The following is a 15268-nucleotide window of genomic DNA, read 5'->3' as shown; positions in this document are numbered from 1 at the left end:
CAATTGGTAACAAATTTGAATACCCCTGTAAGTGCATATGTTTAAATGTAAGATGGTTACCATCATCAAGTTTGCAGGAAAAACACAAGGTCCTGCAAAGTGCCTACAAGACATGCTGCGCAAAACATGTCAGTGCTTTTGCCCCATTACTGTCCATTAGCTCAATACTTAGCCATGCATTGAAGTAAATCATGTGTGGCAGAATCACCCCATTTCTTTGCCAATTAAACCAGCAGCGCATGCCGGCGGAGGATTCGAGAACAAGTTAATTGGACATTTTTTGTGGATCCAAATAAAGTCCTAAAATTCGCTGCAGATCTCCCTGATTATTCTGGACAGTCAGCGCTTTGTTTATTTAGCTTGTTTTTATCACTCCATCGGGTAACTTTTGAGCACCTTTTATCAACTGCTGTTCACTATTATTCTTTATTAGGATCCCTATTTGTGTCCACAAAGTGGTCGCTAGTCTTCCTGGGGTTCTCAAATAATTCAACCAAAACATGCAAAGTTTAAAATTACAAAGCTTAAAAGCACCTATGTGGCCATATATATATATATATATATATATATATATATATATATATATATATATATATATATATATATATATTAGAGTATTAAAGTTTTTAAAGGGGTCAAACCTGTCAAAACATCCCCATTGATAGTCTTGTGGTTGCATATCTATATATATCCACACTGTGGCAGCATTTACTCACAGTAAATTTTCTCAACTGGTTTGTTTATGTTAAATGTAATGGGTTATGAGTTAGTGAATTACATTAACAAACACAACAACCCGATGTATACTGGAAAATAAGGCCGAATTCATGAATTCAGCATTCACTTCAAACTGAAAAGGCAAGTTCAAACCCGGCTCACTCCATTGTAAGACAGAGCTAGTATTTCATTAATATCAATGAGGAGTGGTTGGAATACAATTTATAGTTCTGCATTTTCTCTCAGACTCAGCAGAGCTTGCTGCTAATTTAATTTAGCTCAGTCCAGTGGCCACTCCATCTTGATATGAGCCTGCACTCCCCCTTTCCCAGGCAGCCCCTTTGACCTTCATCTTATCAACATGAGAACACGTCAATGTGTCGCCAGGGATGTGGAGATGGACACATGAACACAAGATTTTTTTAGTGATAGCAATCAGATGCCATCATAATCCAGGATGACTAATCATGCTGTCAATTGGTATTTATTATTCATAGAGCCATGGTAACAGAAAAAAGCTGTGGTCCTCGTGAGGCCCGGCTGTCTGTGGAACCTCATTAGACCCCGCGCAAAATGGTTACAGCTACACCGCTTAGTCATATTCGTACTAGGGCGCAATAGACAACAGATTAATTAGGTGGTGTCAGTCATCGAGGCCATCTCCGCATGCGAATCGCTCTAAACCGGCCTAAATACAAGTTCATGAATGACCAAAGGGATGCATTTCATTCACTCCAATGTCGATCCTTTTTGGCGTAGTTTGTAATAGTAAAGCACTTGATATGTTAACATAAACTTGTTGCTTAATATTACAGCCAGATTGCTTTGAACTCTTGTGATATTTAATCGCAGTATTCCCGTAAATAATACAAATCTGCGAGTAATTGACACCCCTTCAAATAGGTTTTGCAACTTCCCTATACTGGAGATGGCACAAAATGAAGCGCCTCACCCTGACTTCAACATAGTTCCTGGGTACCAGGATGCCACAATATGGTGACAAAGCTACGCAGAGCATGGGTTAAACCACACACAAAAAAAAAAAAATCAGTAAAGACAGAAAACTTTATTATTCATCCCTATAATGACTAAAGTCTAACTGAAACTCTTTTCAAAACGCCACAAATTGTGCCATGTCTCAGAGGACAGTGGAATTTGTTTTGACTCCTCCACAGAGCTAACCACAATTGAGACCTGACCTAACATTTGTCATTCCAAGAAGACATATCTTGTTATGTCCTCGTCGAGGAGTATGATTTTAAAGACGAAAGACGCAGAACACGGGGAGGTCTTTTTCACCAAGAATAATCCTCCGTCATTACACACAGATAACCCAGGGGGCGCTGCACACTTCATGGGATCAGAGCCGTATGTAGAGAGAGTTTGGCCAACTCGGGCTGTGTTCGAATGTGCCTTACTTATGGGTCACGCTATTTTGTAGTGGCGTCCGAGTGTCAGGGGAACGAAAATGTAGGGCACTCAAAATTACCCACAATGCATTGCGGGCATGCCTATGAAAAAAACCATGGCGCGAGCGACAGCGCAAGCGCGGGAATCAAATCCGATGCATTAATATATACTACGGAATTAATTCATTAGTTTTAGTTGAAAATATGTATAACAAAGGAAATAAAGTTGTTTTAAAACATTTTCATTCCCAATAAATAGTCGGTGATTTATGCACCAGTGCGTCGTAAGATTTACGGTGGTCACATGATATAGAGAAAGTAGAGAACGAATGAATGAGGGCACTACATATTAAGTCACTGTACAGTGAAGGGCTATTTAATAAATGAGGGGTTAGGAGACAAGGCTTTACATTCGGACAAAGCCTCGGTTTCAAGAATGGTAACAAGATGGCGTCCATTTGTCATGTGACAGCATTTGACCAATCTCGGTCCTCGAGGGGATGCAGGTTTTGGAGGTTTCCCACTTTCAACACAAGCTGATTCCAATCAACAGGATTGTTATCAGGCTTATGCTGAGCTTGCTGATGAGCTGATCATATATCAGCTGTGTTGGAGAAGGGCAACATGCAAAACCTCGATGCCCACCTCTGGGTTAACTGCTGGTCACATGACATATGGACGCCATCTTGTTACTTTCTCTATATATGGCTCTGCATGGGATGTCAGCAGCAATACACAACATATCTATTTTTATTTTAAGTCACATTTTTTTCTGGTCTATTGATTTCCTTTTGTAGCTTTTTTTTTTTAGCTTGCTCGTTTGGCTGCTTTACTTCTTCCAGCCTGCTGTTGATTAGTTCCATCTGGGCATTGTCTACCTTTTTGGCCAATCGGTTCACAGCTTGTCCTTCTGTTCCACACAGCCGGTCGTTGTCGGTGTGGTTAGCTTCTGAGCTTACGCCACCATTTTGTCACAGCTAAGACATTTTAATGATTTTTTTTTTGTACATCTTCTAAGGAATGACATGTCGTGGCCCATTTGCTTGTTTTAATTGAGTTTACCCAGCGTTTTGATAATTTTATTTTTTTTAATCTTTAATTTGCTTATGTCACAAAACTCCGCATTTTAGCAAGAGTGTGTAAACCTTTTTTTTTTTTATCCACTTTATGTGACAAAAGTGTGGTAATTGAGAATCTATTTCCAGGGTTCCTCAGTTTATGAGGGTCACGATGACCTAGTTTGCAAGGCAAACACAGAAGTAAAGGTAAGGGACTGTTCTCTTTCTTTGTTCCTGTTTTTCCGTCTGATTATTTCATATTTACAGCCTGGAAGTGTTTTTGTTATGATTGGTGTCCTGTCTTGCTCGTTAGGTTTTGTTTGCACCTGTACTAGTCATCCTGTTCCCTTGTGTCATCCAATCATCCTCCCCCCAGCCACTTGTGTCTTGTCCAGGTGTCTCTCGTTTTCTCGTCAGTTGTCTTGTATTTAGTTCCCTGGTTTTGTCCAGTCTTTGTTGGATCATTGTTTCGCTGTCACCACTGGTGTTTTGTTGTTACTTTGATTTTTGGTCTTTTCAGAGCTTTGTTGGTTTTGTTCACCCAGTACCCTTGGTAGTGTTTTTGTTAAATAAATAGTGTTTAGTAGTACATGCTTCCCTGCCGTGGTTCTCCCGCCTCCCTGCATTTGGGTCCTCCACTCCGCATCGTGACAGTTTTAGACATAAAACCTCGCCATTCAAACACCTCTGGGCCTAACTATGCATATCAGGACAGCGAACTGTCAGTTGTCCAACTTAAGAGCGTACTGGCAAAGTGAGCTTTACTCGAAATGACACCATTGAAATATAAATGAGACAATCGAGTGCAGCTTGTTAAAAAGTTTTTATTTATTTATTTATTTTTAACCCTGGAGAACCCAAGAACCCTTTTCTTCTTTGGAAAATTATGAATTATACATTAAATGACTGCTATAAGTTCACTGAACACCAAAATATATGTTTTTTCAATGTTTTTTTTCAATATATTCCCTAATTTAGGATTAGGGTGAAATTTGACCCTTTGGGATTTAGAGGTATCATTTCGAATAATCTGAATAACAAAAACTGTCAGTAAATTATTTAGAATTTAAGAAAATAATCAATCAAATACACAGCTACATTGAACAATATAATTTTTTTGTTTTATTTGTTGCATTTTAGAACTGGATTTTGAATGTACAAACATACTTTGGCCAATGGAAACAAGAACACAGGGACAAAATCACTGCTGGAAAAAAAAAAGGTCTTTGTTATTTGAGTAGCAATTTATAGGGGCCAAATTTGACCCCGTGGGTCCTCCAGGGTTAAATAAATGCTACAAGTTCTTTTCTGTTAGTTACATGAGGGTGACTTGCGTAATACCGGAAACATGCCTGATGATGATGCAACACTTGTATGATTTAATTTTAGCAGTTTTCTGCGGAAGAAATCACATATTGTTCTATAACATCGAATGTTATGTGAAAGCATTCTTCATATTTAGTAGGTGGTTGGAAAGCAGTGGGGGTGGCTTTCTTGTAGCGTTGGATGGATTCCTTGGAGATGTTCTGAGATCTGTGAGACCTTGCTGATTGTTTCAGTTCTCCCAGTCCGCAGAATAAGCGGAAATATAAAGAATGCATTCATAGCAGTGCCAAAATAAGCACTCTGTAACAGGGCTGTGACATAATTTCCTAAAGTGTGACCTGCCACTCACTGATGTCGCTCCTTTTAAAGCTGAATGGTTGAGCAAGCTCCCGGGAGACTCTTGACTCTTGTTTCCTGCACCGCTACTTCCTGTGAACACATTTGAAAGGACGGTCCCCAAATGGTTTCCGCGTGGGCCAATTAACTTGTCGAGATCTTACAGTGGTGGAGGCTGCAAGACGATGTCAGGAGAGAGAAATAAGCTCTCTTAATGTGGCCGCCATTAGATTCCTAACGACTTTGTATCAAATCAGGATGTGAAAATTCATTAGGTAGACGGATTGTGACATTGGGTGGGCGACAGGAAGAGTTACAGCTTCCTACAAATTGCGATATACTCTGAAATATGGCTTACCAGCTCAGCACTAAAAATAGGGCCTTATTTGTGTTGGTGCTGCGGCAATGACTGAAACATGGACCACCAGTTTGTATGTCTTAAAGTCTATGGGGCTTCTCATTACACGTTGGGACAGCACGGCTCAGTGGTTTCCCCAACAGAGCGGTTGTAGGTTCAATTCCCAGTCATTGTGACCATATCGAAGTGTCCTTGAGCAAGATACTGAACCTGCAAAAAAAAGTGTTATACAAGTAAAAGCCCATTTACGTTAGCATTAAGCTAGCACGTTCATAAGATGAAATATGATTTGTTTGAACATTTTGGAGCTTAAATATTAATTAATATTTATATCTGGTGGGTGGTGTCTGGTCGGTGCTGGATTTGACTTTCCTTTCTTTTCTTTGGTCCTTCCTCGGGTCTCCTGACGGCCTCACGACTCTGGCTGGAAGTGTTCGGTTTAGGTGAACGGTATGGGATTTTTTAATAGGTTTTAGGTGAACTAATGAATTCACACACACGCACTCGCACGTACGCACATACACATACTCACCCACATACAAAAAAAAAAAGGAAAAAAAGAGCAATGATGATGACATGTCAAATCGGTAAAATTACCGAATGAATAATACTGAGCTCTCCATAAAAAAAATTATTAATTTTATGAAGTTTTATTTAATCTGTTATTATTTTTTAACTTTAAATGTGCTATTCGGTAAAATTAGTTTTCTCGTACTAATGCAAGAGACACAACATCAGTATTGTTTTTCACTGTCACTGCCTGATCTCCATTCACCAACATGGATGACAAACAACAGTAGCCTATTAGTAAACACCGATGAGATTTATTCTGTTGTGATTTTACATTCCACAGTTGAACATTTCCTCTTTTTTTTTTTTTTCTCAAATCTTATTTTTATGTTCACTCAACAGACACATTACTGATGTATGCAAATTTTGATAGATCATATTTGACTCTGTCCAGAATGGGAGTTGCAGTATCACTGTCATTAAAAAGATAAGTCACCAGAATTTCAGATACATCAAATAGTAGGATTTTTATTTTTATTTTTTTCAGGGCTTTCCATTGCGTGACAAACTCTCATGGCCATGTGCTTCTCAAATATGACTCGTGTCAATCGGCAACATTTCTTTTTTTTTTTTTGTGCAAAGATTTTATGTTCGGTAAAGTCTGACCACTTTTATGTTGATGTTTGGTGCATCGTTACTATTTTGTTCATGGATATTTATGTGGGATTCTCCCGTTGGCCTGCACTGTCGCTGTTGGAGACACAGGTGACAGAAATGTGAATACAAGAAAACCTTAACTTTGTGCTTTTTTTTCCTGACCCACGTGCACCATTATTTATTTATTTATTTATTTATTTAGAAGTCTGTCCGCATGTGTGCATGTCCTTACATCCGTTTCATTTTCGATGACAATTTTAAGCAGCAGAGCCCTTGGTGTCCGGTCGGGTTCAAGTAATTTCATGCTCAATTGCCTCAGGCGCACGTCCAAGGGAACATGCCCTGAATGAGAGTAGAAAATATTCCAGTGTGACTAGTTCTAAGAAATTCTAGCATACCTGATCCATATTTACTTGTTTTAATCAGTGTGGCCAAATGTGATCAATACTGACAAGGAAATGCATGTCTGTGCACTTTGAACTTGACAGTGAATATTAAATATTGTTCTGTCCAAAATAACACTCGTTCTGAATCATTAATTCACAAAATAGATTTTTTTTTTTTTTTTTTTTTACATATAATAAACCAGAAAAATGAAAACAGTCAGTTTGGGTTTAAAGCATTAAGGATAATAGTAATCCATTTTTAACTTACTGTTACCAAATCAATGGAAAAGAGCAATATACTTGCAAAAAAAATGTTTTTTTTCTTCTTGTTTATATGAAAGGTTCTAATATGACTTTAGAGACTAACAATTTTTGAAAACGCTAATAAGCATTGTGTTATGTGTTGTACAAGCCAAGATGGATGAAATCCAGATAAAACTGTTTCATGACTAACAGTCTAAGTTAAGGTGATGATTGACGTTCCCAAAAGTTTACGTGGAAATGGCAAAATGATTCATTTTAAGTAAACTTCCATTTAGAAATTGTGTTGCCACAGAGAAATTCCACTCGGCATAACATGTGCATAATGGCTGGATACTACTCTAACCCCAAAACATTAACATTGTCAACCCGGGACTGGAATGCTTTCATTTGGATAGATTCATTGTAGATAAAATAACCACTACATATTTAATCATTTCTAATTTTGCATGTCAAGCCTATTATGACCATACAAGCCAGCTCACCTTTTAATTGGAATTTTACTCACAAATGCAACAGGTTCTAGATGCGAGTAAGAAAAATCCGATTTTTCAACTTTGTTAGTTTAGTCCTTAACGGCAGACTAAATTAAAATCGTTTATATATAAATCTCACACATATACTACCTAATTGGTACTGTTCGTCATGGCAACTTGGGAACATTACAAATGAGGTTTCTGTTGTTGTTCAAGGTGACTGAAATTTTTTTTTTGGTAGTGGTTGTTTTATAAACTGCAATAATTTTCTCACCGCTTTTTCAAAGGGACAGCAGAGGCACACAAATCATGGTTGCGGTTGTCAGTAAAAGGGACTTTAATGACTGATTGAGGTTTAAAGCCAACAGTGAGAAAACGCAGACAACCCAATAAACAAGGGCTTTGCCCTTTTTAAAAGGTAATCACAGTTAAATTATTTGCTTGGGGCTTCTTGAAAAATGTGACCCGATGAGGTGGAAGGGGCTTTTTTATTTTTTTTTAACAGTCAGGTTAGTTTTTTTTCACCCTGAAATGTGATATTTCTCTATGTTAACAGAATTAGCAACATTAAGTTTGAGTATGTAACAATGTAACTTCTTCAAATGAAATGATTAAATAGATATTAATGTTGTTTTATTATTATTATTATTATTGTTGGCCCCTGACTGGGGAAACATCTGTACAGCAGTGTTTCCTTTTTGTGCTTTGTTATTTCGGCATTTCCGAGCCTTGGTAAGTCTTGGTTGCCTGGTGGTGAAATGAGATTTTCTCATCATTCTTTCTCAACAAAGAACTGCGAACTAAACATTTCAGTCGTGGCATGAATCAGTTTGCATTAAACAGGATACTGCATCTCTCCATCATCAAAACTTGCCACAAAAAGCAGGGCTTCACTTTACTTCTGATCATTTTTACATGCCCCCCCCCCCACCCCCCTCCCCATGATGAACAACCCCCACCACACACACACAAACACACATCATACATACATTAACTTCTAATGACTAGAATGGGAACAAAACTCACATCTGCTCAGTTCGTTCGCAATGTGAATGGCTTTGTTTAAAAAGGAAATCGATGTATAAAATGGTAGCTATGCTATCGTCGTATGCACCTAAAGAGGGATGGAATGACACTTCCTGGTTGTCTCTTGGAATATCCTGTACAGTATAATACAACAACGTAGGTCCATAAATCCCAAGGTAACTTCGGCAGTTTGTTGATTCCATCAAGTCCATTCCTCAAAGATCCCGAGAGGCCAAATCCAGAAGAAACTTCAAAGCCATCGCTGTGATTGATTTTTTTAGAAGGGATTCCCTCCATAGTCAAAGTTCAGAGAAAGAATTCCTAGCCTCTTCTTTAGCCAACCGCAAATGTCCTTTTTCAAACGTGGTACAGCTCCACAACAATTAAACACGCACAACTTGGTATTTTGTGATAATATTTCTGTTGTTTTTTTTTTTCTCTCAGTTTTTTTTTCTTCAATATAGCAGATCTTCAAACACCCATTTTTAAACACAGAAATAAAAGAAACCCCAAAACGGTAACCAGGAGAGAGCGGTGATCGGTTGATAAATGGACAAATGGTTATTTTCTCCGCGTCGGTCGACGGAGCTTTTTCGGGCCCGCTTTAGCACACGGTGCCGTTCTCCTGTCGGGACTTGGGGCAGGTGGACCTGGGTATCGGCTGCACGGAAGGCGCCAGCGTGCAGAAGAAGCCGGCGATGAGGGTCAGGCCCAGACCTCCCCAGGCGCAGAACATGGACCAGCCGTAGCCGTGGCCGATGTCGTCGGGCAGGCCGTACAGGTAGCGCGGGTAGCGCGAGAGCTCAAAGTTGATGCCGGCGACGCAGGTGCACAGGGAGATGATGCAGAAGGTGCCTGCAAAAAAACAGATGGGGCATGACGTCAACAGCTAAGCCTGCCACCAGCAACTCCAAGTCAGATTGGGCCAACCTTACAGCTTTTTCCACACACGTGAACTCTTTCGTCCTGTTCATTGTCTTTTTTTTTTTTTTCCTGGAGAGCTCAGTATTGTTCATTCGGTAATTTTACCGATTTGACATGTCATCATCATTGCTCTCTTTTTTATTTTTTTGTATGTGCGAGTGTGTGTGTGTATTCATTAGTTCACCAAAAAACCTATTAAAAAATCCCATACCGTTCACCTAAAACGAACACTTCCAGCCAGAGTCGTGAGGCCGTCAGGAGACCCGAGGAAGGACCAAAGAAAAGAAAGGAAAGTGAAACTGTTCATTTTCCACGCGCACTGTATACTCGGTGCGTCAGTCTCATTCATGAAGCCAAAGGTTAATCTAAAATCCATTTTATTCCAGCAACCTTGCATTCCTTTGATAAATCCCAAACAATGTGTGATTAAATGTTGGTTCCGAATGCTTTCTTAAAGCCACTCCCTCATTTCCCGTCAAGCGCTGCCGTTCGCGAGGACTCGCAGCCTAATTACTAACTCACCACAACGGTGTTTTATTTTGGACTTTTATTAGAGGCAGCTGGTTCTAAATTCGGCCTCATTTGGAACGCTACATTACCTTATGGGCTGCCTCTTTGGGATTCTGCCTCTGCGGTCTGGCCTAGCCTTGCCTTGTGCCTTCTAATTGCCTGTTCGATATACAACCGCCGGGCACCGCATTAATCCTCGCCGGGCGCAAACACTTCTCTGTGAGTTCCCGTTCATTGACCTAAATCACAATTAAAATCGCCAATAAAAAAACGCCCAGGATATTTTCTCTCTGGTGGCAAACAATTGTATTTTATACATGATGAGCCCTCATTTATTTTTTTGCTTTAAGTAGGGAATTATTATTTCACAAATAACACACTAAAACAGTGTACTGCATCCAACGATGTTATGCCTCTTGGTTGTATCAGAGTTCCAAACTATTTTTGAAAAAAAACGACAACAACAACACAAAACGTCTCTTTTAATTAAACCTAAGGGAAGGAGGTTTTTTAATATGAATTTGTTTTCATATTTTTGCCATCGCCATCAGTGGGTAAATCATCCTTCTTTTGTTTTGCTTTTACTATTTTCTGGGGCAACAAAAGTGCGCAGCAGCTCATTTTGTTGTGTTTAGTGTGAGTACAGGCTGATTTGAATGCTCTTAGATGGGTCTTTTTTCTTTTTTTTCCTTCCTAAAATAAGCTAATTAAGCACAAAATTTTCTCTTTTGCTCTCTCATTCCCTTACATGTTCATTGTGTATATAGAGAGAATATATCACATCCTTTAATTGCCAATGATTTGCATTAGATCTTTTCATAGCATTATTATTATTATTATTTTTTATTGATAGTTTGTTAATCTGCATTTGATTGGTGAGGAAATTATTTCACACCAGTAAAGGACCCGCACCTGCAAAATAATATAAATAAACAAAGTAATAGAATGTTCTTGAATGTTTTCAGATCATGCAAAAGGGCTTAACCCGTGGGCAGTATTTTATTTTGAAATGGCTTGGTCAGAACCAACAAAAAGCCCAAAAATGGTCACAATAACGCCTAGTTAAAACGCCGGTTTTAAACAGAAACCTAAGCCACACGAGAGAGGAACAATACATGCCTCGCATTTAAAAGCACTGCACCAAATGATTTTCAGTGCGTTATTTTTGTGACTAATGCACTAAGGCCATGCTTCTTGCTTGATTATAGCCTTACGTGTGAATTTGATGTGACTCACCTCCCATCAGGAACAGCAGGCCGGCCACATACTGCATGAGTCCTCGATCCCAGCAGCAACCGAGCACGCCGATGATCCAGCCGAACAGGATGATGGCCACCGCCATGCCCATGAACCCTGCCGTCATTCGCCGCAAATCTGAGGACGCAAGGAGGGAGAAAGTGAGGTTATCTCCCGGCATTCTGGCTGGCGTCAAGTAAGTTTTTTAATGGAGGAAAACACTTGGAACGGTTTTACTAAAGCTAAGTAGGCGAAAGTAAGGCATGATCGGAGATGATCAACCGTCGAACGACTCAAGACAAGAAAGATGCTTTGATGCGGAAATTCCTGAGGGATTAGGAGCTCAGAGTTTTGAAAATCTACTCGTAAATCGGTTTAAATTATGCAAGAGGCCACGCCCCCCCCAACTTTTTCATGTGTTAAATTTTGTGTCGATTCTACAGCACAATACAGTATACTAGTTTCTCCTTTTAACCATCAAGAAAATAAAAGTTGGTAACTGTAAATATCTTATTTTATAAACACTACCAAATAAACTACTCAACCAAATGGAACTGCATTGTAAACTCTTTTGCTAGCCAAAACAGCAGCATCAATTGAGTTTTGAGTAACCGATGATTTAGTTTGGAGACCAAGCACGTTGTAATATTAAAACTGATTTTAAGTTATGTGACTAAATTAGCGATCAAGTACTGTGGCAGTTTTCTCCACAATCCTTACTTCGTCTTCTGAGCTGCATGCGTGATATCGGCCACAATACATTTTCTTTTTTTTACACTTCTCACTTGGTTTTCCGTGTTCGTTCTCCATACTCGCCCTTTGTCACAGTCCCGTCTTAATAAAAAGCAGTGCTTTGCCGCCATCTCGTAGCATCTAAAGGCAATTGCAGTTTCAAACCATTTGGGTGGGCGTCAATTACTTGTGGAATTTTGTTATATATGTTTTTTATTTATATCAAGTTTTGCAGTTTATAAGAAAAATATTGGTTGTGTGAATATGTTCTTTGCTGTTTTCTTCCTCTCAATTTTACGTCCTGTCCCCGGATAGATATACATTACAAGGTTTGAGAAGGGAAATTGCTCATAGATTGAGGTCAGGGGATGTCAGATTACAACTTAAATATTCATTCCAACAGCACATTCATAAATGTAGTCCATATTGCGGCGATGACACTGCGAGGGCGAAAAAGAACAAGGACAGCAGCGTGCGCACCGGGGGCGTAATGACAGGGCAACGTCGAAGAAGAGAAAAAAAAACGCTCAGAGCTTCCTACCCCCCTTCTTCAAGTAGATTAGAATGTCACGGGTGAGCAAGTCTGCCAGGAGGTGTAAGTGTGGGGGGGGATGTTGTTGTCGGAGGAAAGGCCGAAAAAGGTCAAAACATTTGCCCCGAGAGCATAAATGAAGAACACGAGAAGACAAACCTCCACTGGTGTACTACACCATGTTCATGACCCCGCAGCCTCGTGCGCTTTATGTTACCCCCGCACTCTAGCGACCGCAGGGGCAAACATGACTTCTCAGATGACAGAAGTGTTTGAAAAAGAAGAATACTGAGAGAGGAGCGTAAGATTACATAAAAGCAGGCACAGGCGACCCAGAGGTTGACACTGTTTTTATTTTGCATTTATTTAAAAAATTTTTTACCACCATTAGTACAATAAATAATTAGTGCTTAGCTTATAGTACAGTTCAGTGGTATTTAACTTTTTTTTCCTTTTTTTTTTTCCTGGAGAGCTCAGTATTGTTCATTCGGTAATTTTACCGATTTGACATGTCATCATCATTGCTCTCTTTTTCTTTTATTTTTTTTTAATTTTAATTTTTATTTTGTATGTGGGTGAGCATGTGTATGTGCGTGCGTGTGAGTGTGTATTCATTAGTTCACCTAAAACCTATTTAACTTTTTAAGTTCAATACATTTGGATTTAATCCTTAAGAACTTTTTGTTTGTTTTGGTTGACTTTTATATAGTAATTGAATCACTAAGTCCATTAAAAAAAAAAGTATTATATTCATTGTTACATAATTTAATAAAACTAAATGTACTTTTTAGGAATAGAACTTGGGTCATAATGGCAGTACTTGAAGAGCTAAGTATTTACTTGGCTAGTGGTTGGGGCTTGCTTTTGCATTATTATTTTACAAAATTTGGCTTTAAAGGAGGACATATGGAAACTTTAGATTGTTGGTAAACAAATAATGTTTCTATTTATCACTTTCCAGCACATTTTGGTTATTAATCATAATTTTTATGGCTTTTTTTCTTCTTGTTTTTATAATTTTAAATAAATCATTTAGCATCAAGAAGCAGTTTTATTTTACATACATACAATCAATAATCTAATTTTTTTTAACTTGCATTTTAGTCAATTTATTTTTGTAGTATGTTTTTTTTTTTGCATACATTTAGAATTATTTCAATAGAATATCTCTTAGAAATTGTTGGGTGAAAAATAACTCAATTATGGGTAAAAAATGGACCAACCATTACTTTGTTGTTTTTGTTGTTGTTGTTGTACAAAACAACGAAAAATGTGCATTGCTTTGTACAAAAATAAAAAAGTTGGATCAAGTTGACAAGATAAGCAGGCGGTCCCCATTTGACCCATAATTGGGTTATTTTTTTTATATAGGTCAAATTAACTATGGGTTAAGATGTACCTAATGTTGTGGCCCACAAATATAAATCGCCTTCAGCATGCCAGTCGAGCAAGATTACGTGCTTATTTGACAAGTACGCAAAAAAACTTGTAATAATGTATTATACCCGAAAAGAGAAGCAATATACAGAGCAGCTGGGTAGGCTGTGGGTTGTGAGGCTTCGGGTTAAAATGTATAGCAATTGAAGAAGAACCGCAGCTAACAATAATTGCATAAGCAGCCTCTCGGGAAGGGGTGTAAAAGGAGCGTGATGTGTTAAATGATGGCACCCTGCAGTGAGCATGAAAAGAGGAAAATCTGTCTTCCCACCAGCGATGGATTAGCTGCGTGAGACTGGCTGAGGGTGCGTATTGACATGGTGCAGTGAAAAGTAACGGGAAAGGAAAAGCAGCCATGTATCCATTTTCTATCGCCGCCGTGCTCGTTAGGGAGAGCTGCAGCCTATTCGTGCTGACATTGGGCGAGAGGCGGGGTTCACCCTGAACTGGTTGACAGTCAATCTGAGTAGTATAGATGAAAATAAAAAAATCATAAAAATAACTCAGTAAATTTCCATTACATTACAAATAGGTCTTGGAAGATGCATACATTAATTGAATTACAATAGCGGATATTCTTCTGCTATTTTTTCCTCTCAGTACCATTGCTTGTTAAATATTGTCATTTATTGTTATAATATATACCGGATGCGTGCTTCTGTAAGTTCAGGACGTTTGTTGGCGGCACGATATATATTGCATTTTGTTCATTTGTTAACACATATTTTGCATTGGAGCTTTTTGTAAAGCTTCAAAAACAGCCTCAAGCTCCCTGATTGTTCATTTTCAAAATGTCAATAAAGCTGCCTGTTTGGGAAGTAATGTTGGCCTCTAAAAAAAAAAGTAGTTTATAGATGAGAACAATACATCATACTCAGCATGTTCGCTGACAAGAGGCGGCAAAAACAACAACCTTGTGTTCTTTGTCAGGTAGCAACAAAAGCGCTGATGCGGCACGTCAATTGTCATTCGCTGTTTATTCGATGCCAGTCGCAACAAAGAGTTTGTTGTACAAAGTTTCAGTGGTACGCAAAACGTTGCATTTAAACTTTTCAGATCAGTACATTGGCATTTACGTATTTTTTGAGGTTGTACAAGTTTGAGACGCAAGTGAATGAATTACTTTGAATAGAGTCACGAGGCCTGTCAATCGTATGCTGTAACCACGGCGACCCCTGAACCCGAGGACAAGCATGACAGAAGCCGTCTGACAGCCTGCTGACTAGGCAAGCCCTTCCTGATTCATATTTACTCACTATTTCTTTTTCTTCTTCTTTTTTTTAAAGTGTATTGTGCAAAACTAGTGCAGTGAGTTAAGAGGAGCGACCAGCGGGCCCCATCCACCCCACCGGGACTCCGGCGGGCATATGGGACCAG

General features: G+C 38.9%; 1 protein-coding gene and 1 long non-coding RNA gene across 3 annotated transcripts in view; one reads left to right on the top strand and one right to left on the bottom strand.

Moving 5' to 3' along the window:
• Nucleotides 1-2788: 2788 nt before the first annotated feature.
• On the top strand, nt 2789-11639 carry LOC144035421 (uncharacterized). Its single transcript, XR_013288435.1, has 3 exons — nt 2789-3261; nt 3332-3391; nt 11201-11639. It is a non-coding gene; the product is annotated as an uncharacterized LOC144035421 (long non-coding RNA).
• The window catches only part of tmem178bb (transmembrane protein 178Bb), an 86479-nt gene continuing 79672 nt past the window's right edge, over nt 8462-15268 (bottom strand). For both annotated transcript variants that reach the window (XM_077545096.1, XM_077545095.1), the window contains 2 exons: nt 11191-11328; nt 8462-9375 (listed from right to left, as the gene is read on the bottom strand). In XM_077545096.1, coding sequence (XP_077401222.1) covers nt 9125-9375; nt 11191-11328 — 389 coding nt within the window. In that variant the 3' untranslated portion in view covers nt 8462-9124. The remainder of the gene's footprint in view (nt 9376-11190; nt 11329-15268) is intronic.

This window comes from Vanacampus margaritifer, chromosome 15 (genome assembly GCF_051991255.1).
Source record: "Vanacampus margaritifer isolate UIUO_Vmar chromosome 15, RoL_Vmar_1.0, whole genome shotgun sequence".
In the NCBI taxonomy this organism is placed as follows: Eukaryota; Metazoa; Chordata; class Actinopteri; order Syngnathiformes; family Syngnathidae; genus Vanacampus; species Vanacampus margaritifer.
This window is presented reverse-complemented; position numbering and strand designations above follow the sequence as displayed.